This window comes from Cyanistes caeruleus, chromosome 1, assembly GCF_971803275.1.
Source record: "Cyanistes caeruleus chromosome 1, bCyaCae1.hap1.1, whole genome shotgun sequence".
Classification (NCBI taxonomy): Eukaryota; Metazoa; Chordata; class Aves; order Passeriformes; family Paridae; genus Cyanistes; species Cyanistes caeruleus.
The window spans coordinates 101,143,899-101,169,906 of NC_141701.1; the positions used below are offsets into that span (position 1 = coordinate 101,143,899).

The window sequence follows — 26,008 nt, forward strand, 5'->3', positions numbered from 1 at the left end:
TTAATGTTTTCTAGCAAATTGAATTGCAGTGTCATGTTCAAACTAATAAAATGTAGTGAAAATTGACTGATCACAGCACAATTTGTAATTCAGTCTTCTTTAGTTCTGACTAGTTTCTAACTTCAAGATGAGGTTAAAGATGCTAAAGCTAATCTTTCTAACCTGAAGGTTGTCTGAGTTTGGATCCACATCTTGCCAAGTTGCAAGTGTACCACTTCGATATCCTCTGTAATAGTGTTGGATCAAAACTCATGCAATTTCACAGGCATCTTTTGTCACATGGAAGGAAAATGGCCTTTTTGGTGACATTACTACCAAGATAACATGTGCTGGACAGACAACATAGGCTGGAATTGTGGATTTTGCAAGGTGCCAATACACCCATGTAGTAATTCTCATTTTTCCTAAATTTCATGTGCCCATGTCCCTGCACTGCCATTTACTGTAGTATTTGAAGTTTTCAGACATACTAACTTTCTTATACCAATACTACCAAGTCCTTGCTTTAAAAAAGGTAAAGATTGGTGTTTGAATTAGAACGCAGAGTCATTGGAATATCTGGAGCCAAGGACAACTAGGGGCTATTAGTATTTTCTTTGGCACTTGGCAGAAGCGAGGATGTGAAATTCTGGGATAGTAAATCTCCTACATACAAGGAACCAAGGTTGAGGGGAGCTATAGATCTGCAGGTTAGGACAGGATTTGGAAATGGTTTTTTTGAGGCTTACAAATATATGAAATAGGGTATTGCAACAAAATCAGTTCATGCCAGTACTGATGTACTTACTAGATCACAAAGCAGTGAGGCTCCCAAAATGTACTTGCTTCTTCAGGGATGGATGTCCCATCCCTGGCAGTGCTCAAGCTCAGGCTGGATGGGGCTCTGAGCAACCTGGTCTAGTGAAAGTACTGCTCATGACAGGAGGTTTGAAGCTAGATGAACTTTAAGATGCTTTCCAACCCAAACCATTCTATGATTCTATGATTCTTCAAGGCACAGTTTGAAAAGCTGAGGAAAGTTCCCTTTCATCCTTCTTTCCTTCTCTTAAGTATTCATTCAAAGACCAAATGAAATGTGGCAATATAGTAAAAAGTATATAAAGCACCTTGAATTCCTCACAGCATTATCCAAATTATAAGCATTCAGTGACTGTCAGAAGTTGGATGCTGACCCGCACTGGTACTTCCTATATTAGACATCTATGAAATACAGGACTTGGATCATCTCAATCTTTAAGTATTTGGGCATGAACATTATTAGGGCTTTACTTTTGTACAACAACAAAACCTGAACAAAAACAGCTTTCTGATAGTCCAATTCATCTCACTCACCCTGGATTCAGCCCATCAGAAAGCACCCTGAGATGCACTAATGGGCAGTGATAGCTCACTTGATTTGGTTTGAGGGAGAATCTTGTACTCAGAGTCCTCTCAGCAGCAATGCGTGATGCAAAACCTATTTTAGATCTTGCACAGTGATGTTCATAGGGGCCATCTCCAAATCAGCACCCACATTGAGGAAATGCTGTGAGGATGTCTCTGCAAAGGATGGCGAATTCCCAACAGCCCTTCACGTTCTGACAGCGTCTGGCCAGACTTCACAGCCTGATGAGTGTTGCATCCACTCTGGTGCAGTGAGCGGTATCTGATGTGCACAGCCTACTAGCACAGCAGAAGTATCTGCTCACTCAGAATCAGTTTCTTTTGTGACACCTAAAATTTTACCCAGCTGCCATTGAAAGCAATGTGGCTAACTGAAAAGTTCAGTGGCTAACTGCTTGTTTTTTCAGCACTGTTAAGAGCATGGGATTATTTTACTTACAACATGCCTTCCATCCTTCTCTTTACCTCTGACAACAACATTCCTGTTCCAAACTGCTGTGTTATTTTTGCTGAAAATTTCAACAAAAATAAGCAATTTTGTCAGGCAATGAGAAAAAAGAATATAGACAGAATACAGAAAACCTGTAGTGGGCTGAAGACTATGGGGAATTCTTGCTTCATTTGGTCTAAAGCAGCATCTGTGATTCTGTTCCAATTACTGTTCCTTTTTGACAAATCAAGGATAACTGATGTAGAATTAAACCACTTGGGAAAAAGAATAAATCACAGTCATCAGGCTGAAGAGTGCTTCATTAAGTAAGATAATCTTCCAGCTTTACATAGAAAAAAACAGAAAAAAATTGCCTTTCAACCAAAGAAGTCCTGAGGGGAGAAGGCAACATCAGAGTATAGTATTCAGTGACTGACAGGATGGAGCTATGGGCTTTGGTTATGAGATCTCCCACCTCAGCAGGGTGCCTGCTTCTTATGGCTGTGTCAGATCTGGCCTCCCAGAGTACATATGGCTATAGTCAGGGCTTCATCGTAATGCAAAAGAGCAGAGGACTGAGGTCAGAGTCCAAGAAGGGATGAGAAACTGAAGAGTCAAGCAGGTGGTCCAAGGATGTGAAGGAAAGATGGGAAGAGGATATGGGTAAGGTGAAAAAGATAATGGCCTAAACAGCAGGTAGAATGAAGATGTTAAGGATTAAAAAGAGAAAAGAAAAAGCAAACCAACAGTGGAACCTTCTCCTACTACTTTGATCAAGAAAAACTCCTTGATCTTGGCCAAGAGTTCTTTGGTCTTGTAACACAAGTAGGTGGTGAGAGTGGAGTGAGAGAAAATGAAAAGCCTGGGTGACATTCTTGGAGAGGCACATCTTGCTTAAGAACTACGACAGTGGAGGCAGAAGGTGGTTTTTAGTGTTATATTAAGCTGTGTGAGCTGTAATGGGGCAGGGGAGGTGTCAAGTGGAACAAGAGGACCAGACATGTTGCTGGTATGAGTAGTACAGATTTAGCATCCCAATCCTAGTGAGGTGGGATGGGGAGGAGGGGTGTGCTCTTCTCACCAGGAGAGTTTCCTTGCGCCATTTCACTTATCGCTGAGCCAAATGACGCTGCAGGATGGGAAAAAGGAGTGAGTGGATTGGTACTTCTATTCCCACTCTAGATGTGGGCAAAATGGGTATGTTTTCTTGATTATTTATTATTATCCTTGATGCTCAAGGAAAGTTATATTCTGGTAGCTGAAGAGGCTGAAATCTTTCATATGAAGTCACAATCAGACATTTTAAGCTTCTGTGGTACTGAGGTCTCCTAGGACTAGTTCTGAGGATAAACAAGCAGGCCTCTCTTTCATGATGATTAGCCTCAACATGGTGGTGATGTCACAATTTTATTTTAATCATTAAACTGAATCCATCTATGTCACATACTTTAAACAGTCATCAGAAGATGACTTAACTTTCATCAAACACAAATTCTAACTAGCAGTGTACCCTCACAAATTCATCCCAGTTCACTACCAATTCCATTGATTTTCAAGATCTATGGATATTTCTCTTTCCTTCCATCTCTGGTTTTAAATATAAACAGATGGAGGGCTTAGAAAAAACAAAAAGGAAATGCTGCATGTTTTCTAGTTATTGGTAAATACCCAGATAAAGTGTCCTCGATAGATTAAAGAAGTAAGCTCTTAAGAAGCTTATCTAGCCTCATCTCCTACTATTTGACCTTTATCTTTTTTCAGAATTAGCACTGATTTGATTTTTTCCATTTCCATTTCCAATCATTTGCTTCCAGAGTGGTCTGTCTTTACAAGGTGTGGCTCTGCCCAGTGTGTGTTTTGGTGTGAGCTGCTGATGAATAAAAAGGTGGCAGCTCAGAGGACAGCAAGTGTTCAACCACCACTTCAAACACTGGAAGAAGGGGTGAAACAGGTAACAAATCATAATGTAGATAATGTGAGATGCTGAAAGCTGATGAGGCAGTAGGGAACACACAGATCTTGTGCTAGCATATGTCTGATAGCAAAATGCTTCATCACTTAGAGGAAAGAGTGAAGACAGGGCTTTGAACTTTGCTGTACTCTGGTCTTTGTTGCACAGGGAAAAATCGACATAAACTTCAGTATACCACCAAACTATCTGAAAAAGAAACACTGCAATTTTGAAACAGTGGCCCAACTTGAATGAACTCATTCAGGGCCTGAAAGTTTTAACAAGAATTCATTTGGAGCAGCAGCTCAAATATCCCAAGACACCCAACCAGTATATATCAGCACTGCTAGCATCCAGACTAAGCCTGTAAGTTGGGAAAGACAGATCTACTGTGGAAAACAATTGTCCTGGTAGTCCAGAAGCTTCTGTAGTCCCAGAGAGCTCTGCATAAGGAAGAAATGGTGTGAGTTCATAAGAGGCAAAGAGACACCCTTCCGCCACGCAGTGTGAACTCAAGTCCTCTTTGAACTTTCTGGTTCTGAAAGTTTCCCTGAAAGATGAGAAAACCTTTTGTATGATGGAAACAATGTCATCTATATGCCTCAAAAAAGTAAAAGATGTGAAGATTGCCTTGTGTGAAGCTGAGATAAAAGCTTCAATAAAAACATTGCAGAAAGTCAATATAAAGAACACTGACGTCCTTGTATGGATGCCTGCTTAAAAGCTTTCAACCTGTATCAACAGATGTACTCTTCTTCCCACAGGAAAGTTTAAGAGAAAATTCCCATTTGGTGCTTTAGTGCATGTGTTTACAACCATTTGTGCCCCACAAAACCAAGAAGGTCTTATCCCATTTGGGCAACTCTGCTTTGCTTCCAACCCTGTCAGCAAATCATGCTTGAGCAAAAGTTTCTGATATATCCAGTTACTCATTAGCAACTTTACAGATCTAGTTTTTCATTTGCATAATTTCCCTTAACTGACAAACTGCTGAAACTTGTGAAAGTTGCAGCTGGACCAGTAAATAGCAAATCTTGCTGGTCTTGTTTAATTTTCAGTGATGCCAGCTTTTCATTATTTTGTCACACTGTCATGGTGGTCATGTCATGCAGAAACCCAAAAACTGAAGAACTGGAGTATTCATAGGGTATAAGAATGGCATGTATTCTATTGTGGCAAAGCCTTTAAAAATTTGCATTTGAAATTAACTATGTAATATGGTCCTCAGCAAAGTTGTGTGACTCTAAAGTAGTCACAATATTATCAACCAACAAAGTATATGAGAAAGTTATAGATTTCTAATGATTAATTCAGTGCAGGAAGAAACACCTTCTATGAAGACATTATTCAGTGTTGAATGAGAAACTAAACTTTATGACTACTTTTCTAAAACAGCTAAGAAGGTTTATGAAAAAAGAGTAAAGCAAAATTTTGAACTTAAAATGAATCAGAACTACATTTTGAAAACAGTGGGAGTTAGATGGTAATCCAACTGCTAGAAGACTGTCAAAATGTCTAAGTGTATGTGTGCATTGAAGAAATGGGTTATAAGTGATCTGGTTATTCAAAATCTCATTGTAAAAGAGAGAAAGCTACTTAGAAGTCTATTTCTCTGAGCCCTCATCAAGGGGTAAACATTTTACCATACAGTATTTTTGATGTAATCTAAGAGCAAATATATACAGAACCATGTAATTTAAAATACAGATTAAAAATACAGTTTAAAATACAGTGTTACCTTTAGGGTAAAAATCATAAGCTGGTGAGTTGAATTCAGCTTTTATATCATGCACAAATTATTGATGCTCTTATTGGTGGCATGGCAGCAAACCCCGCTCTGGTGAGGGTTCTTGGGGCACTCTCTGGCTTGGGCCTTCAAGTTGGGCCACCAAGGTGCCTCTCCAGGATGTGAGGATGCCCAGAAACACCCCACATCAGACTAGTAACCTCAGCAGGGCTGAAGGACCTACCAATGTGTGCCAACAAGTGAAATGGTCCCAAAGGCCAGTTTACACTCATCACAGCTTTGCTAAGGTTGCATTCCAGTATTACTCCAAGAACAACTTCACTGAGCTTCTGTGGGACTATTTTACAGAGCTGATCTTGTATGCAAGTCTTCAAAGACCCACCTACAGAAGTTCACTCCAGCAGAGAGGGTGATGTGCCATTAGTCATGCTTTAAAGACTTAACAGGGACGTGAATGATGCATAACATTTTACACAGGTTGTATACACACATATGCATTTCAATAGCCTACTTAGTGCTATTTGAAGTATTTATAGAAGTGTTTTGCATGCAGTGGGGAGCCAAAAGGAAAAAAAAATAATCTGTGGTTCATCTGATATCTCAAAGGGATATTTAGAATCTTTACTACCATTTCCCCTAAGGCCCTTCCCATGATAGCTGCAATACTGAGACACAGAAGGTTAATTAGTGAATATTTGTAAAGGACTTTGAAGATGAAGAGCTTGTTTTCTTTCTTTTATTCTTCTTTTTTTTTTTCTTTTTTCTTTTCTTTTTCTTTTTTTTTTTTTTTTTTTTGTGCTAAACATGCCAATATAAAAGTGGGATTTCTCTCAGTTTCCTTGTTTTGCATGCTGCACTGAAGTGGTTTGCTATGAATTCAGTTTGCTGACAGATTTTCAGTAATTAGTTTATCTGCTTTACCTGCTGCTGCCTTTTGCCATGCTGCCCTCTCTCTGCTGGACCAGCACTGCTGAGGGTGCTGGCTGATGTAGGAGGAGGTTGAGCTCAAGTGCTACCCTGCACACCACCAGCAACCCTACTGTGGGCCAAATGAAAGAAACTCCTTCTCACTAACTCCATCAGAGTTACTCCTTGACTTCAACAAGCAACAGAAACTTAACCTTGCAACCCATGAAATGAATGGTGCTTATTGAATGAGATCCATGGAGCCAGCTCTTCTCATCTACAAAGGCAGCCCACACTGGCATCCTGCTTAATAGAATACATCTTAATAATATATCTTAACCTGAACCACACAAGACTGAAAAAAATGACAGCAGCTCTATCTCTGGCAAATTTGACAAAACCTTTTTTCCAGGAAATCCAGTACAAAATACCAATATTTAAAGAGTCAAGTACTAAACAGTCTGCACTAATGCATCTTATTCATTTAAACACAAGAGCTCAGCAGCAGCAACAGGCTTTGAATCTAATTCTCTGAGCTTCCTTCTGTTTCAATAAATAAACTTCCCCTTCTCTTCATTGAACTCATTAGGTTTTTCTTTATCCTCTACCTACACTTCCTCAGGAACTGGAACAAGGCAAACAGCAGTCATCTCCATCACAAAACTTAGTATACTTTCATAGTCAGTAAAATTAGCTAATGTTACTCTACCAGCAATCTTGATGGAACAAATTTATTAAGTTTTCTTTAATCAGACCATTGCAGTATTGGAAAAAATTATACCTATACAAGTGGGTTTATGAAACAGCTTATTTTGCTGAAGATATGGTTTGGGGCATTTACATATTTGAATGTGTTTGTAGCTGAGACATGAGGATGCCTTGAGAAGATGAAAACAGCAATCATTGGACTTCACCTTGGGCACGGCTAGTCACTTGACTGCATGTTGCTCTGCTTGCCTGCATTGCTTCTGCATGGGGTGAAATGCACCTTCCCTATAAGAAAAAGCATCCAGAGTACTATGACAAAAACCCACCACTAGAGCAATCCAGTGGTGTTACTGAGTTTGTACTGGATCAGAGCAATGTGCAGACTGAGATTTTTCTAAAATGAAAAAAAAGAGTAAATGAAAAATTTCATTTTACAAAAAGAAAAAACATTTCCTCAGCAAAGAGCTAAGAATCCTCTTCAGACCAATCTGTATTAAAATATTTACTGTAGAGAGATATGATGTTGGAGGGAAGACATCTATACTACATAAATATTTCTCCCTCTTTTTCTTGAAATTATATTATAAATTATCACTATTAGTTTATTAAGCACTAATTTCCTAGCACATATGGATAAGCACTCTCTCTATGCTTTCAATATAAAGAGTGTTTCCATCAGATATTTCAAGGCAAAAATCATGGTCAATATAACATCCATAAATTAGTAAACTGATATAAAGCCCTGCTGGCTCAGTGGCTTGAAACCAGCAGGGTTTCAATCAGACCCTTTTGTGTTATACTCAGCAGAGAGCTGAAGCAGCCCTAGCATCAGGAACTAACTCTTCTGCTTGGTGAACAGGAGTGACCTGCCAAAAATGTTTCAAGAGTAGCTACAGACAGGGTTTCCCTCAAATTTCTATCAGTATTATTAACATTCTGTCTGTGTGTCATCAGACCAGAAGTCCATATAGCAAAATATCTTTCCCAGTGGCTGAAAAGTAGGTGCTCGATGAAAGCACATAGAAGAGAAGGCATCCACTATCTTGGCATAATTCAGTTTATGATGAACCTATTTATTAATTTCCTGATAGTTCTAGGTAAGTTTTTTGTTATTTTTTGGTGTGAGAAAGCATAAGTTGGAGTTGTGACCATTAATTGAGTTTGAAATAGATTTTAATAGAATAGCAGTCTTTCATCCAAGAAAGTTTTCTGAGCAAACATTTTAAATGATAACTTCAATACACAGTAACCCAGCATTGAGGACAAAATATCGTCTCTGAGCCCATTAAAGTCTCCTTGAGTCTTGTTATGTAAGCAGGTGATAGGCTTGCAAAATAGGAAATTGCACCCTGCAAGAGGATATATGCATGCCTGTGTCTTGTTCTACCTGCTGTGCAAACATTTTTGCATGGAAATGCGAGATCTGAAGATCACACATCTAGCATCTCTCTTCAGAAGGCACACTTGGGATCTTTTTTTCCACACAAAATCTAAGGGTCCTATATCAAAGAGACCTTACTGTGCTAAGTAGCTACAAAACCTTGCTAAGAAACATACAGTGCACCAAACAGCCTGCAGCCTCTACGTGGTTCAGCTACAGAGCTAATACCTGTGCAATTGCACTGACCCTTGGGTAAAAAAACTGTATAAAAGGCTGCCATCACCTCAGCTAAAGTCATAAGCATGGGCTCACAAATTGACTTCTGCAGGTAGTTCCTCCAAACTGTCCCCTGCTACAGCCCATTCTGCTTCTTCTCACTTCCAGACAGGACCTACAGTCACGTCTCTTTCTGCAGCACTGCCCCATATGCCCCTTGCTACATTGTCCTCCACTATATAATACAAATCCAAAAGACCATCCAAGAAGCAAATCTATCCAATCCTGTCCAAAACATCTCCAGAAGGCTCAAACCTTTGTCATAAAACAGAATAACTACACGTATAAAGGGATCCAGTCAACAATTCAGGAAATAAAATGCTCTTTGTGTGCATGTGCCTTTGGTCATTGAACCACGATCAAATTCTGGTGCAGATTTATTTTAAGGAAAATACCTGTTTTTCCAAGTCAGTCAGCCAGTCTCTGACATACCTCTTCTTAGCTCAACCCTCCACCACATTTTGTTCCCATCCTTAAAAAATATGTACTCCTATCTTCAGCCCTTTACAGTCCTGCCAGTGCCTATTTGCTTCCCCCTTTTAGGCCATCCCACACTAGGCCAGGTTTCTTTCTCTCATTCTTTTTAAAGTTAAAAAAAAAAAAGTTACTTTTATAACCTGTGTGTAACAAGCTTTCCTACCTGCCAGGGTTCTTGTGAGTTTAAATATGGGTCACATACTGCAAAGCAGACAGGGTCACCTCCCTTCAAGGTCTCTTCAGGATTTCTTTGGATAGTCCGAATGTCCCACCTACACACTCTTGTCGCCTTCCTCCGGCTTCCCCCTTGTAAACCAGCCTGGTGGAAATCCTCTGATGGAGCTGTCCCAGCTACCAGTATTTCAATGGGCTCATCTCTGGCTAAATAATTATTTTGAGCTTTCCATCGAGCATTGTTCCTCTGGGAGAAGTGACCTATTGATCTGCACCAGTTTCTATTGAAGGGAAGCATTAGAAAGCCAATGCAATTAGCATGCTGACAAGGCTGCTCACAAAGATGAATTTGGAGTCAGTGTTACCTCTAATAACTATTGCCTAATCACATTCGGTTTAATTACATATAGATCACTGATTCTCCCAGGAAATGCCTGGTGCCTGCCTGCCTTTTTGTGTTGGTGTTAAGTGCCCATTGGAGGCAGCCTGACCATCAAGTTACTATGCAGCTGTCCCTTGCTGCTGACTGCCCTGTGGTAGGGGAAGGCCCTGTAGGTATACAAAGTCTTCCTCATCAAGCTTTGATATGAGACAGGGGGAAAAGCAGCCTGACTTTTGGGAGGAGGGCAACTCTGCGTGTGCTCTTGAATTGCTATGTATCTCTTATAGACACATATTTCAGGGGCATGTCCATTGCTCTTTGCTCCTGAAATTCCCAGGTTTTGGCACACATTTTGCTACTTTCCACCATTGGTACAACTTATGTCTGATGGAAGCTAGGTTTGTTAGCTCAGCACTCAAAAACGAAGAATAATTGAAAGTCTCGCTTGTTTACCATTCTTTTCAAGCATCATTATTCACAGCAGCAAAACATAAAAGTGGCCAGACTTTTTAGGCAGATTTGCACTGGATTCTAAATCAACAAAACAAGGACTAGAAATGATTTTGCATTAGCAAGCCCCAGGGGGCAATACACTTGATTTTTGAAAGTATATGGAGGCAGTGTTTGCATTAGGCAAAACCATGGCCTTTCTAAATCTGCCATTCACTGAAAATAGCCTTTTTTGTTTCTGCATTGTGTATAACCTATGCTGGAGCATCCCCATAAGATACAAAAAGGCTGGATGAAGAATTCACCCTACCAGCAGTATAATGACATATGCCATTTGCATTACTTCAAGAAGCATTCTTCACAGCCTCATCCGTACAATATTGCTGTTCTTGCAAGACATGAAGAAACACAGCAGCTGAGAATTGGGGGAATATAATTATTTACAGTAACATGCACAGGAGGATAGAGGGCAGGAGGATGTCACACTTGTTATGATGCTGTCACTTGTACTCTTGTCACCAAGGGGTATGATCGTGTCCCTTGCATGTACATTGCCATGTCAGAAGTCAGCTCTGTCATGCATACAATTGTATTGCAAATCTGCTAAAACTAAGCTGCCAAAGAAAAGGATAAAATTTCCACTGGATCAGTGCATCGACCCTTTCTAGCAGCATCCCATACGTAGGTTGGATTAAATGTACCATGAACCTGTACTCCAAATGGACTGGAAAATAAATTGCCTATGCAAGCTCATTTTTTCAGCTTGGTTTGCTGGGAGACCTATTTTAAAGCTATGTGTGCTCTGGACAGTTTCTTCCTTCCAAGAGAGGGCACCATTAGCTCTCCTTCGGCTGCTCCTTAAAGCTGGGGTAATAGGAATAGCTCCAGAGAGCCTTTGCAAGCCTGGGTTCCTTTTGGACATCTCAAGTGTGCAGATGTGTTCTATGAGTGCCCCATAGGATGTCTGGTCACAGGGGCAAGGGCAGTGCCTGAAGGATGCCACCACTCTGCTGTGCCAGAGCTGCATTCCCATGACATTTCTGCCTAGCCAGGCTTGGTTTGACCTAGCTTGGCCTGGTCTCCATGGGCAGCAGTAGAGGTTACACAGTGCTGTATTTCTTACCCACAACCAGCAAATTCACACAGAGATCCTCAGCTTTTGATGATTTAACAGACTCCAAGAGCTAGATGGGAATCTGTACAACCAGCTGTGACCCTTACTGGCTGTACTTTGGCTTGCTAAGCCAGTGCCATGAAAAACATTGCTAAATAAAAGCCATCTGTGAGACAAGGATATCCATCTCTTGTATCATCATTGCTCCTGAGAGGGACAGTGTCCTGTGAAGTCTAGTGCAATGCATAAGTCTCAGCACTTTAAAAAAGAAAAGGAAAAAAAGGTGCAAACATACAAAACATACAATACAGGATAAAGATGAACAACACTTACTGTGCTATTTCAGAGCTAGTTCAGTTTCAGGGCTGTAACTCACTGAAGAAAGCAGTCTCTGAGGCTAACATACACACATTAAGTAACATTCCTTCTCCTCTCTTCAGAAGGAAAACAGGTTTTCAAGTAAAAGGATTTCTGCAACAAGAGCTCTGGTGTTGAGCTTCACACAGATGGTGCTTATTAGAGAGATTTCAATTCCCAACAAACAATTTAAAGCACCACCTGATCTGCAATTCCAGCTCCTCTCTCAAATAAACAGCAATAATTCACATTGTGGGATTGGGGCCTTACTTCTTCCATTTATGCTTACAGATGGGCTCCAAGCAGGTCACCTCATGATGTAGGGAGCAAGATTAGCCACCCCAGTGAGCCCCCTGAGCAGGATGTGTCCCTTTGTGTCTGCCATGTCAGTGGCACCCCTCCTGGGCTCTGCCATGGGTCTGATGCAGGTGGGTGCTGACAAAAGAATCGAGCCCATCTCAGACAACAAACATAATGCCACTTCAAGGAAGCTCAGTCACCTTCACTGCTGTTCCCACCCCCACCTTTGGCAATTGCAAGGCCCCTCTTTCTTGGCAGACCCACGTCTGGTATAAACAGCAGGTATCAGATGCTGCTGCAGCATTGCCCCAGTCAGCAGCCTTAGGACAAGCATGAACAAGGCCATTTGCAACAAGTTACTGCTGAAGTGTGTCTCAAAGAGTGATGGTGAAGCCCTTCCATGTTCAGTGCTGTAGGAGGCATGTGGGACTGACCCAGGTGCCATGGTAGGTGGTCCAGCTGTGGCTGTGGGCCTCCTCAGGGCACTTTATCTTCTACTGGTTCCCTTGTACATTTCTGATGTGTTCTGATGCTATCTTTGGGCATTCAGATAGTTCCCCAAAGGCTGGCTTTGTTGTTTTCCTGGGTCAAGGTCAGGAGTGCCAAAGGGTAAGGCTTGCTTAGGGCTGCTGTTAATAATGATGCAGCCTGTGGAAAAGACTTTATTCCTCTCTTATCTTTTAATAGCAATTTTCTATATCTTGTCTTAATCTGCTATATCCTGTGCAGGCAGACAGGGAGGTTAAACTGCAGCTGTGTTTCTTTGGCTGTTTTCTATTCTTGCACCCTCTGTCACTTTTCTGTTTATTTGAAGTTGACTGCACTGAACTCAGTGGAATTTCTGAATGCTCATCCTTCCCAAACACCCACGCTATTCTATACTTATACCATTCTTCATTTTAAGTTCCTCTCTTTTGGTGCTTTGAAAGTGGGATTTAGCAAGTCAGGGTCCTCACCTCTCTGGGATAAATACAGAGGCATTGCTCTGCCTCTGTCAGATACAGACAACAGCAGTTTCCTCTCTGATAAGAACTTTTAAATCTTGTTTGAAAGCTGCTTTCTGATCTTCACAGAGGAGGTTCATAGACGTACAATGTACATTTCAATTTCTTCTTGATATTAATTATTCTTCTTCAGAGCAATACTAACTTATTTAGAATCTTCTCAAGCCAGCCAATTTCGAAGTGGGGGAAAGGAAATCATATGCCAAAAGAGCAAATATTTATTTAATTACTTTTATTAAAATAAAAATATCATGCATTAATACTCATTAGACATTTCTGAGAACCAGTAATATGAAGATTAAGACTACATAATTTCTGCATAAAATAGGTTGAGCTGGTAAAACATGCAGCCTATGTACTGGAAGGGACCAGATGGAAAGATGAAAATGAGAAAGGTGCTGTTGTGGTTTTGTTGTTTTCTTTTTTCTGTGTACAAAATTCATCTATAAAGAAAAAAATTACTTAATTTACTAATTGTGATACCAGGGACCTATCCAGGCTAAATGCATACTGATGGTTTCAGCTCCTTTCTTCTTTACTGCCTTGCCAATGCAGTGTATTTTGCCCTGTTATGAAGACTCTGCAATTCTTTAATCTTTGTCTGCCACATGTTCCACCAGTTGGATATTAAACACCCATACTCATTGTACACTGGGGCTTCATTTGGCTGCCTTTGCTAACAGAATTTCTCTTCCTGCCTAGTATCGTACAATTTAAATCATCAGTGTGACTCTGGTTGAGACTTTATTTCGCTTTAGTTATGCACTTTGGGAATGGCCAACACTATGGTTTCATATGCCACATGGATCAGCTTTTGAGGGATTGCTTTCACTCTGCTTCTGCTCTTGTCATGGAAGTGAAGTGGGAACCTGACACATAAAAGAGCAGCTTTTTTTAGGGCCCTGATAAGCAGCACCTGAGCTTTCATATTGCACTTCCATTGGTCACAAGGGTTGCCTGTATTATTGCTCACATTATGAAACTCCAGCACTGTGCATGCAGAGAGCCGAAGAGTGTTGAAGAGAGGAAAGAGTACTGTTACTAGCTTCACTAAGCTCTGAATAAATCCCCAAGGTGACAAATTTTATGAGGGGAAAAAAAAATCTAAGTCCATCAATAAAGAACCCTTAGTGTGAATTATCCTCTGTCTACAAGCTACAAGCTAGCCACTGCTTTTTTTCCCCCCCAAATACAACAGTATATTACAATAAAAGTCCTCCAAAAATTAAAAACAATTAAAAAGAATAATATACACCTCATTTTTTCATCGCTCATATACAAACAATCTTTGATCAACAGTATAAACCATTAAACCATATAAAAGTCAAAAGTTTCTTATTTTACAAATAGTGCTTTCATAGCTGAGTAACTTTACAATGCTGTGAGGGTACCATCTGTATCTGTGGATATATTGCTTGACAGTTTATTAAAACCAAGTCATCATACTTTATATTCGGTTGATTGCATCAGTACAAAGCAGCCTAAAATGGGCAATGGATCCATAGGATCTCTGATTATTGTGAGGGATTTTCAAAAATCACTCAACATTAGCCTTGTTTTAGACTCTCAGTGTAATCAATTTAAACATCCCATTAATTTCAAGGAGAACACTATTAGGAATGTAGGATTAAAAAGCAACGTAGGTATGTGAGCCAAGCCTCCTACCATTGTAGACAACAACTTTGATTATTCCCTTTAATGAAATATGAGGATAACATTGATGGTGGTTGCAAATGAACACTCTCCAGCTAGCATGCGGGAGGTAAGAAGAAGAGTCTGGATAAATTCCAGCCTGTCTGGAAATGATGTACTCTATTGGCTGTGTAGGAACACCACCTTCTACCAGTCTAGTTGTTAGAGGCATTTTTGATATCTGGTTTCCACCTTATTAATCAGAAAAATCCATTACTTCAAATTGAGCGATAGAAAGAGACCAAAGGTGCCATCTGCACCATTTTAGAAAATGACAGCAAAGTTGATGAAGTACCAGCCCCAAATCTTGACTGAAGGTGTTCAGCCTACTGACTGCACCAGTGCAACAAGTGCTGTGTCTTTTGCCAGGTAGGTCTTCAGTTACCAATTTTTTCTCTTGGGAAACCCATTTTTGGATGCTATTGGGGGCTTAGCTTTACCACTAACTGTGGTACAGCTATGACAGCACTCTTCTCTCCCTGCATAAAAAGAAGGGGCTGCACCAACCCACAATTCTCAGTCCACACAGCCATGGTAATAGAGGTGGTGATCTCCCTAACACCAGACATCAAATGCAGGCAGGAGGCATGTCAGAAAGCAAAGCATATCATGGAAGCTCTGTGATTTCAACTCCCCTGCATAATTAAAGTAATACATAACCAAAAGTGTTACTGTTTTGAAGTCTCACTGCCTGCCTACACACTTCCTCACACAAGAAAGTTATTTCATCATGTCTCATCTTAACATCATCGTATTTTTTCCTGATACTCAGCCAAAACATCATGTATTTGCTTCTTTCTTTCTTGGCTGTGTCTCTGTTTAGATATTGCTTTAAGTGCAATACAGAGTAGAGGTTGTAGGTTTGGCTCTGAAGTGATACATGGTCCAGATATTCAGTTTGGTTTTCTACGGACAGGTCTCACCCTCCTGCCAAGCTCTCTTTGGCTCAGCATAGTTCTGACCTCACCCCAATGAAGTGTGGAGCTCTGTAGCTCTTCTCCATGAAAAGAGGCTGTGGAAGTAGTGATCAATACCTTATTCCTTTAAAGCAAGAAAACAAGACATTAAATCTTTGGTCCTAATGCAGCCCATTTGACAAGCTACTTGAAGGTGTCAAGTTTTTCTTTTGTATAAATTTTTTTTTCTATTATTTTCTTTATTATTTAAAAAGGCTCCTTGAAAGTTGTATGTCAGAACAAAGAGTGAACAATTATAAGAAGAAAGGTAGAAAATGGGATCCCAATATAAAAATCTGAACCAGTGGTGATAAAACATTACAAAGCACTCTTGCTAAATGTTATACAAAGAGTCTGACATTTCACGAGTATACAGTTCCCACCAAGGAGGAGGACACAGGTATATTTTCATACTTTGTCCTGATTCAAGTGTTTTCTCATAGAGAAACTTTGGGGGAAGCAATGGGCAGAGTACCGTAACTGTGCATTTGAGTGGCAGTGGTCATAGTAACAGAAAATGTTGAACCCTGAAAGTGAAAAATGAGCGCTTGTCTGGAAATGCAAAGTTTCTTCTCGGCACCCTGGAGCACCCACAGGCAGACCAAGAATACCCCAGGTATCTTGTGATGGGACATCTTCAAGCTGTTTGGGGTCCTGTGACATTGCTGTAACCCTAACTATGTCTCCCAGGGAAGAGATAATCGCCGTAATAAGAATATCATGTACATTGGCTTTCACACAAGCAATCTCTGCAACCCCCATCACATCAAGCTGGGACTGGGGACGGGAGCACCTGTACCTGCAGGAACGGTCAGTGGCCTCAGTGATGTCCCTGTGCAAACTCAGCAGCTGTCCCAGGTATGGACTGGTCAGCTGAAGCCCTTCCCTGACATTATTCTCACTGTGCAAGCCCTTCCCTTTCAAACAAACCACAGGACCACGTTTTCTAATGCTGGGGCAGGCTTCAAGTTGTGGTGAGGTTGGTGGGATGCGGCATCACCCTGCGGCATTCCAGAAACCACCATCTAGTTCCAAGCACTCTCTCAAAAAAAGCTTACTTTGGTGTTGACTGTCAGATGGAGACAAAAGCAAGCCCCTGGCCTCTGGATGAATTTACTCAACAACATCAATTGCAACATGAAGAAAATTTCCCAGGTCAACTTCCTTTTCAGCAGAAGAAAACAACCCAAGGCCCACAATGAAATCAAGTGTGCTGACACTGCACACAATCACTGGAAAACATTGCAGGAAGATGAAGACTCTTGAATTACATTTTCATACACTTAGAAGTTATTAAAAGCCCTAAATTATTATTGCAAAATGAGTTCTGTAATAACTAGTGCTTTACGATAGATGCTAAGGACTAACTTGTGGATGTTTTATTTTGCCTTCCTTGAGAAATACAGTAAAAAGGGAAATTTTATCTTTCTCAAGTGGTAAGACTGTTAGCTTTTAGAAGAGGCTTCGTTATGCTACATTTCCCTATTTAGCTGTGTCTTTAAAATCAGTCTTTTCTACCCACACTTCCAGTTGACCTTTCAAGTTATTTCTGGATGTTGATTTATGCTGCTTAACCATGTTCTCCTGCATGAGCACCTACGATCTGCTGGGGTCTCCTTGCTGTTTAATGTGCAGTGAGCTGCAATGGAAAAACCAGGACATTTCTGCTGCTTACTTGTGGGTTTTTTGGGTTGTTTTTTTTTTCTTTTTTTTTTTTCTTTTTATTCTGGTGGAAATGATTTTGTATATTGCTATTGTCTGTTACCCTGAGCATCACCCTGCATAGCACCTGTGCTTCCAGCCACAGCCAGTTGCTGCACAGTCCATCTGCTCCCAGAGCCACTGTACCTGCCCCTGCAGGCACCACCTCGCTTTTTTTTGCTGGCTTTTGAATCATTACTAAGCTGTCAACTTACAAATCATGGCTTACAGGATGCCTATTTAAAGGAAATACTTCACAATATGTAGTTGATACTGCCAATCTGGAATCTACATTTGTATCAACAGTTTGTGGTCCTACATCCTCTTTTCTACTCTTTTCGTCAAAAACATCACATTCCAAGAGAGATGTTCTTTGAAACTTAGATTGCTTAATTCTTAGATGAACTGCTTGTTTCTAGCAATGAACTGCTACTGAATCCCTCCTGAATTGTTTTAAAAGGGCAAGTGTTAACCTCTATTCATGCTACATAATGCTGGTGATACACATTGCTATTTGTCAGCAGCTTTCTTGTTTTTAGCTAACAGATTAAAATCTGTAAATTCCTTTGTGCAGTAGTGTTTGAAAGATTCTGTGGGAGAATATGCACTATGTGATTTTCTAGTGTTCTGCTTGGAGACATAACAGATTCAGCAAATTGAAAAATTATCTGTGAATTCTGTTAAGATCTTTTTTTAGTTTTATGTACATTTTTGCCAGGGTGGTGGGTGGGGAAAAGCAGCGCTGCCTGTGCGCACATGTTGCACACTTGTGAGAGCAATACAACAAATCTGCTCCCAGGAATGCAAGGAGAAATCTGCTGCTAATTGGACGTGGGAACTGAATTCTGGTTACTGTTTTAAATATAAGCCACTGATAATCCAAGTCAAACATTGCATCTTCCACACTGCTGTGTCTGGGACTTGGTCATGGTGAGACAACTCTACCAAACAGAACAATCTCTGGATTCTGACCCAACATGCCACTTCACCCTGTACTGTAGTGGGACCTGTGAGCTGTACACATACAAACTGCTAATGCATGTTACTTAAAAAAAGGCTCATTTCACATGACTGAAAGTATCCTTTACTATGTAAATCCAAAAAAACAGATTTGCCCTAAGAATTTGCTGCTTGATCCTGGACTTCAGATGCAATACTTAAACTGAAATACATAATGATGTATTCAAAATACAGCAGCAGCATAAATTTGACTGGTTTTTGCTACTTAATATAGACTACAGGTCCTCTCCAAGTCAGCTGCTTATGCTACCTTCAAGCAAGTTACCAGCATTCAACTAGTTAAGGGCCTTTGTCCCCAAATGAGAAGTTGCTTTCTGATCTAGTGGTTTGATTAAAATAGCACTGCCAAGCTGCTGGTGGGATGCATCTAAAGGACTGACTAAGTTCACACTTTAGGCATTTTACTCCTCCTACATTCATAAGAAATGTTAGTGATGGAATAGTTTTATGGGTCACTGGAAAGAGTAGCTGTTTTTGCTGCTGTGACTGATTTATAGCAACAAGCCAAAATCTTAGCCTTGCCTTGCCTGCCTATACCGCACTATTAACCAGAACATGACACTGCGTATTTCAAAGAAGCAGAAGGCAACCCTGTACTTCAGAAGAGGGAGATAATATTTTCCATCATACCAGATTGTTCTTTCTTTCCTTAATTCATTCTCACTGCTCCTCCTGCATTGCCAGGATAGTAACCCCAAAGGGACATGTAACCAGCCCCAGCCTTTGCCCCAGTGTGGGACGGCAATTGGCAGTATTCTCTTGAATATTCCTCTTGACTGAAGTGTGCTACTTAGATACCCCTTTAGTAGGGAAAATTATTTCTGCTTTGAGCCCCTTTAAAAAGGGAAATGAGGCTGCTTGGCTAGAGCTACCTGTGTTTCTTGCCTTAGTCAAGTTCAATTTAGTATAGTTCTTCCAGTCTGTCTCATGAGTGCTCCAATTTGCCACTATTTGCATTTCCTTGACATTTAATTGAAGTCTGTTAAACATTATCTGACACTTCATTTTTCAGTTACGGCAACATCTTTAACAGTGTTGTTGAAGAAGAAAGGCATTTTGACAACTTGACAGCTGCATAAGGGATCAGAACAAAAAATAGTTTTGGGTTTGACCATCAGAAAACAGACTAGTGAGCACTTTATAATCATGTATAGGTGACTTGGAGGCGTGTTCCTCTTGTCAGTTTGTAGCAGTAGTGGTCAGCAGGTGATGCATTGTGCCATTTTGCTCCTTGTGCTAGTTTTCCCCAGACCAATCCACTCCATACTGCCCTGGGCAGAATCGCCCATACGTCCCTCAGATGCATTTCTCACCTTTGGGCCAAAAGGCTGTATATGGAGCCAATTTGTAAAAAATCTGGTGGTTTGGAATAACAGTTTCAGTTCCAGGAGATTTGGAACATAATTCTTTTTCCTGCTGGTGATCTGAGCAACACTTAGCAGATGAGCAGTACAAGCATCTGATCTTGTAAAAGATCCAAAAATTCTGTTAGAAACATTTATAAAAATACAGAATGTAGAAAGGAATTTGACTGTACAATGTGTACAGCTCTCAAGTTCATCCCAGAGTGGCTTTTTACCATGCTACCATTTGAAAATGTAAGTAATGCATCCATATTTCTTCAGTCCAGGAAGATCCTGCTCCATCCCAACATGCATCCGAGCACAGGCTATGGACCTCAGTTATTATATGGAAATGGGCAAGGAAAGACCCAAACTACCATCAGACAGGCTTTGCAGTTTCAAAGCCCCACGCTGAAAAGCAGAGGTGCTTTTTGATGCATTGTGGTTGCCATTTGCTCTGAGCCAGAGTCCACTCTTGCAGCAGCCAACAGTTCACTTATCCAGATTGCCTTGCTGCAAGAAGAAATTCTCTATGGTCATGCTGAGGCCTCAATGTATTCACTTTTTGGTGCTGCTACCCTCAAGTACTCTGGGTTTTCTGCTGCGGGAACTTTTAAGAGACCGTTAGGTTTGGTTTCCTTCGGTAAGAAGTCCTGCTGGTAGTCAGGATTGTCCAGATTTATTTGGTGGTTGCCCGCTTGGATCCAGTAGGGAGAGCTTTCAAAGACTGTCTTGGCCAGGGGAGACTGGTTGGTGTTGAGATACTCAGGGTTGTCCACAGCTGTGCTGTGTGAATTCTGGTAGCTGGAGTCTGTGGGGACCTTTGAGTTTGCTGTGAGAGAGAAGTTGTTGTAGATTGGATTCTGGACTGCTGAGGCAGATGCTTTCTTGGGCACCAATTGGTTTACATACTCTAGAATAAAAAGAAAATAAAAATGAGAAGGAATGAAAAGGAAGATATAAACTTAATGCAGCCATTTGGTGTCACTTGACATTTAGTTTCAACCCAGCTGCCACTTGCACTTTGCACATGGCACGTCTCTGTACTTCCCAGAGGGAAAAAAGCCAAAGGCAGGGACTGCCACTCTGGGGCACCAAACACACTGCCCTGAGGTTCACCTTCAAGAATTTTGTTTGCCAACCATCAGAAAGATGGCTTGGACCATGAGACAGTGAGATAGCTACTGCTGATTTTAGTGGCGTGTGGGTGGCTGTGTCCCAGATAGTGTTCTGAAATGGCAGTTTGGGAGGTTAGCTGCCAGAAGCTGTTTCCCTGGAAAAAAATGTTTAGAGATGAGAAAAATGCCTAGAAAATACAGGACTGGCAGTAACAGTGAGTCCACATTTCACGTCAGTGCTATTCCTTGCAGGGCCTTTCACCCTTTATAGCTATGGCATATTCTTGGAACGGTTGGTTGGGATTTTTTAAGGACACAAAGCATCATCACTGCATTATCCAGCCCCATCTCCCTCCGTGCTCACTGGCTCTCTCTCTCTGACCGCCTACACTGTAAGTTCATGTGAAACCATGAACTGCCTTCTGTGGATTAACTTCTGAAAGCAATGAAACAGCCATAAAGCTCTTTATGTTGTTGCAATGGTAAAAAAAAGAACCCAAAGTTTTAGAGGCTATTTTCTCAAGTAGGAAATTTTAAACATATAACCACACATGCAAACTCCCTGCCTAGATGGCACACATGGCTAACACAAGGAATCTGGCTTCTGAGGGAAATGAAATGAGAAATGGCCAGAAGCAGGCAGATAAGGGCTAGGAAAATGATATAGGAACACTCTTCCACTCCCATTTTCTGAGACAAAAGGGTAGAAAGCAGTTGAGTTGCTTCATTTCTACAGAAAAGGAAAATTATTATATTTGCAAGCAAATGGCTTGTGAATGAGTGGCCATGGGATGGAAAAACAGGAGAGGTACTCACCTGGGGCTGGTAGGAAGCTGTCATCTATGCTGTCCTCCAAGAAAGCACCTGTTGGGTCTGAGCTATACCTCTGAACAAAGCTGTCTTCCCGCACAGGGTGCCCCTGCTAGGATGAAAGTGGAGAAAAACAGTATTAAAGGGACTGATTTGTAGAAGCTGATGCACGTAGGAGGAGTTACTCCTTTACTAAAGATCATTCTGCTTACCCCGTTCCTGTCAATGCAGGTTGTAGCAGAGTTGTTGCTGGTAGCACTCTTAAAAGACAAAGAAAGAAAACACAGACATTATGAGAAGCAGTTCACTCTTAAAATTTCATGTGATGTTTCCACATTGGAAAATTTTCATACCAATGAACTCAAGAGAGGAGTGCGAGATGTTGAAGGGCTGTTGAAAAAGCCCTGGTGTGGCACGAGGTACTCATCTGCATCCACTATATCTTCCATGTCCTCCTCCTCCATCAGGGTGCGATAAAACTTGGAGTCCGTAGGGCTGGGCAGGTGCATCCTATCATCTCCCTGTTAAAAAAGTCAGCATGAGACAAGACTTGCAGACTCCTTTCAAGACCCCATTCTCCCCTTCTCTCTGAGACAATTTAACAAGAGGCACAAGAAGCAAAACCTTGATTCACAGATTCACAGAATATTCTGAGTTGGAAAGGACACACAAAGCAAGTCAGTGCTTAAGTAAATGGCCCATACAGAGATATGTGTGTTTAATCAAATTTACCTAGAGTTTAGGGGAACTTAGGCCTGCAATCTCAGTAAAATAACTGCATTTTGAAGAGGATCAAATTCTGTTCTCCTCTCATGATTACAGTATGGACTGCTTCTGGTCCTAGACTGGGACCAGTACTAAGAAAATAGTCACCCGTCTTGACATTTTGTTTGTGGCTCTAGCTGAATGTGTTAAAACGTGGAAAGCAACAACAAATCTGTCCTTCAGTTGTCCAAATCATATGTTCTCATATGCATTATAGTTACTTTGGGCCTCAGATGAAATGCCCATCTTCCCACCACTGTGGTCAGTACCTGTATAACAAGATAGCGTGGAGGGTCACGGGCCATTTTTGAGAATTCAGCTATCAGCTCACGAAACTTGGGACGGCTGTCTGCATCGATCATCCAGCCTGCAGGAAAAGCAATGCACAAACAAAATTGTTTTGATGTTCAAACACAGTGTTTAAATAAAATGTAATAGCAAAAGAGCAGTGCCATGCATGGAAGAAATAAAGGAACCACCCCTAAGGGACCACCATAAAAAGTTAATTCACCAGCCATAGGTATGAATTTCAGGATTTAAAATGCAGATCTTGGCAGTTTTCAGAAGAAAGAGATAAAACCACATGTTGGGAAAGCTTCAGGCTGAGTCTGTCTCCTCTCCTGCTGGCCTATCCCCATGTGGGGAGGCAAGTCCCACCTGAGGGATAATCCCAATTAGTTTGCTTTGAAAAAAGCTCTTGAAGGAGAGGAAGCAAATTGACACCAGTGAATGCCTGCAGAGGTACCAGGATTTGACCATCTAACAGTCACTGGACTGCTTCATTAAGTCCTGGGAAGTCTAAAGCCTCCCTCTGTACCAGATGTCTTCTAAAATTCAAAACATCCTCACTGGAGACATATTGAAAGATTACTGCAACTAAGCTGTATTTAATTAGTAAACTGACTTCAACAAAAGTAAGTCCTTACAGCTTAGATTGGATCAATGCAAGAAGAGATTTCAAATATAGATACTGGAGGTTTTACATCTGATATTACTTAGGAAACCCACTGTAATCAACTAACAGATGAGCAGGTCTAGAGCCTTCTGTGTTTAAAATTAAAAATAATAAAGGTCAAGCTCAGTGTGTCTAGAGGAACTCAGAAGAAACAGCCTGTCTAAATTAATGGAAAAATGAAGTGGTAATGTGCCTTCTGAAATCTGCATTAGACAAAGATATCCACATTAGACAAAATCTCATCATTTCCATGGGACTTTTTACCATACTAGAAGTATGATTCTCCACTAATTCAAACAGAAATGTTTCTTGCTATTAGAGAAAATGGAGTGTTTGGGAATTTGCTGCTCTTGCAGGAGTAGAATCCACTTTAAGTTGATTCTTACTTTAAGTTGTGTATATTTAAATGCTAGTTTTTAAATTAAAGAATTAGTAATTATTTTGCAATAACTTTGAACATTTCAGCTTATACTTTCTGATTGTAAAAGAGGTGACTGGGAATCCTGAATTCCTTCCAGTAAAATGGCACAGCTTCAGTCGGGTCTGCACTGTAGCCAGAAAACATGAGGTGACCAGAGCAGCAAAAGATGTGCAATTGAGTTCTGTGTGTTCTTCTCAGGAAGGCTCAGCCCCCAGGTCCTCACACTCTTGCATTTAAATTCAGTGTAATGGCATGGAAAGGATGGGGATGCTCCATTGGTTACGTTTTAAAAACAACAAGTACTGGATTAGATGCCTGGCAAAATGCCTCCTTTCTACATCTGGACTGACCCTAAGGAAAGACAGGGGCTGAGGCATCAGTAGGGTTCAGAATCTCTGAGGAGGGGTTCCTAGGACATTGCTTTGGGTTCTGGTCACCTCCCAGGCTAGGTGCACGCTTCTGGATGCAGTTCCTTGGAGCACAGGATCAGGCTCAGCTTGTGTGGTGCTTGTCCCACCACAGCAATATGTGTATGCTCTAGAATTCCCCAAAAGTGCTGCAAGAGTGCTCATGGTAGCGTGGCTCCTGTCTCAGGAACAGGTACATGTTGCTCCAGTGAGAAGGTCTTAAATGCCACCTAGTGGGCTGCTTATCACATCCTCACAGCAGTGAACAGGGAAGTGGCAGTCATGGCCTAGAGATGTGCAGGAAGCCAGGTAGTAACCTGACATTTAGTAGATGATATAGATGGAAAGGGGGTTTGAGATTCAGAAGCCCTTTGACATACCCTAAACTGGCTGAGAAGTGTTTCAGAAACCCTCTGCTCTTGAGGAACTGTGCTGCAACAACTCCATGCCAAAAAGGGACCAGCCAAAAATGAGGAAGAACTTTGAAAAGGAACCCTGAATTCTCACATGTATGTGACGTTATGATTGTGCCTGCACTCCTGACACTCCTTTAGTAATAATCCACCTGTGTGATTGCAGTGGGAAGCACATTGCTGAACCGAGGTGGGAGCCTGGAGGAGCAGGCAGTGTTGATTTTATTTCCTAGATATATAAAACCAGAGTATCAGGCAAAGTGGTTGGTGTCATGCTAATTTATACTGCCTGACCGTATCTGTTTAAAATAATTGACAATATCAGTCAGGTGAAAAAAACATGAATTGGTTGAATGAGTGACTTATCCAATGATCCTAGGTAAAGCTCAAGGTGTGTGAACACATTCTGCTGTCACCACTCTTTTCACACAACCCTATCTCTGTGCCATTACCAGGAACACAGCATAAAATGCAACTGAGTTAGTTATTCAAGTTAGATGAGCAGCCACAGCCCCAAGTGTGAACTCACATTTGACCATGATCATGTACACGTCGATGGTACAGATGGGGGGCTGCGGCAAACGCTCTCCCTTCTCCAGGACAGAGGAGATCTCACTGGCAGGGATCCCTTCATATGGCTTGGACCCAAATGTCATCAGCTCCCAGACTGTCACACCTGCAGCGGGGGGGAAGAGAAGATCATGAAAGAGACTGTCAGGAGCTGGACTCTTGGCCTGGGTGTGGAGAGGTGGCAGAGAGCAGAGGGGGGTCCCCTGGAAGCACTGTTTTGCCAGAACCCCAATAAGAGGAAGCATCTTCTCCCATAATTTTATAGAGAGATTAATATAACAGTTTGAAATCATCGTGCTTTCTTTTAAGGTTTTGCTTTTTTCCTTTATTTATTTATTTTTTTAAAATCTCACCTAATATATTATTGTTGAACATTCCACAAACTTCCTGGCCCCACAGAAAGGAAACACAGGTTACTGTCTCCCAACTCCAACATAGCAAGTGGTTTTAAAAATGGAAGTTGTCTTTTTGTTTGAAAACAATCTCTCAGGAGACGAGCAAAAGCAGTTTTTGAAAGACGTGTAAACCAGCTGCCTAAGCGTCATTTGCTGACATACCATGGACTCCTGTGATGTAGCTGTTGTGATTGTCTAGTAGCTTAGGATACAAAACAAGATTTTGGATGCCAAGATACATAAATGGATTAAGAAGACCAGAGGCTGTACTGTTTCAGAAAGGACACAGGATCTGACCATCTGCATTAAATATTTTCCTGCAATATAAGAGCCCATGGGGGGGAAATTTTGCAATAGGTTGCTTCGAAAAGTTTCCTTTCTGCTCCTTTCTTTCAAGCTGGA

At 41.1% G+C, this 26,008-nt stretch overlaps 1 protein-coding gene across 7 annotated transcripts in view; it reads right to left on the reverse strand.

Annotated features, from left to right (window-relative positions):
- Positions 1-15,867: 15,867 nt before the first annotated feature.
- The window catches only part of EGFR (epidermal growth factor receptor), a 155,577-nt gene continuing 145,436 nt past the window's right edge, over positions 15,868-26,008 (reverse strand). For 4 of the 7 annotated variants that reach the window (XM_086845397.1, XM_086845418.1, XM_086845429.1 and 1 more), the window contains 6 exons: positions 25,171-25,317; positions 22,715-22,812; positions 22,034-22,201; positions 21,893-21,940; positions 21,687-21,792; positions 15,868-20,665 (listed from right to left, as the gene is read on the reverse strand). In XM_086845397.1, the coding sequence (XP_086701523.1) occupies positions 20,289-20,665; positions 21,687-21,792; positions 21,893-21,940; positions 22,034-22,201; positions 22,715-22,812; positions 25,171-25,317 (944 nt within the window). In that variant the 3' untranslated portion in view covers positions 15,868-20,288. The remainder of the gene's footprint in view (positions 20,666-21,686; positions 21,793-21,892; positions 21,941-22,033; positions 22,202-22,714; positions 22,813-25,170; positions 25,318-26,008) is intronic. The other 3 variants (XM_086845386.1, XM_086845444.1, XM_023919505.2) reach the window with 1 other exon arrangement.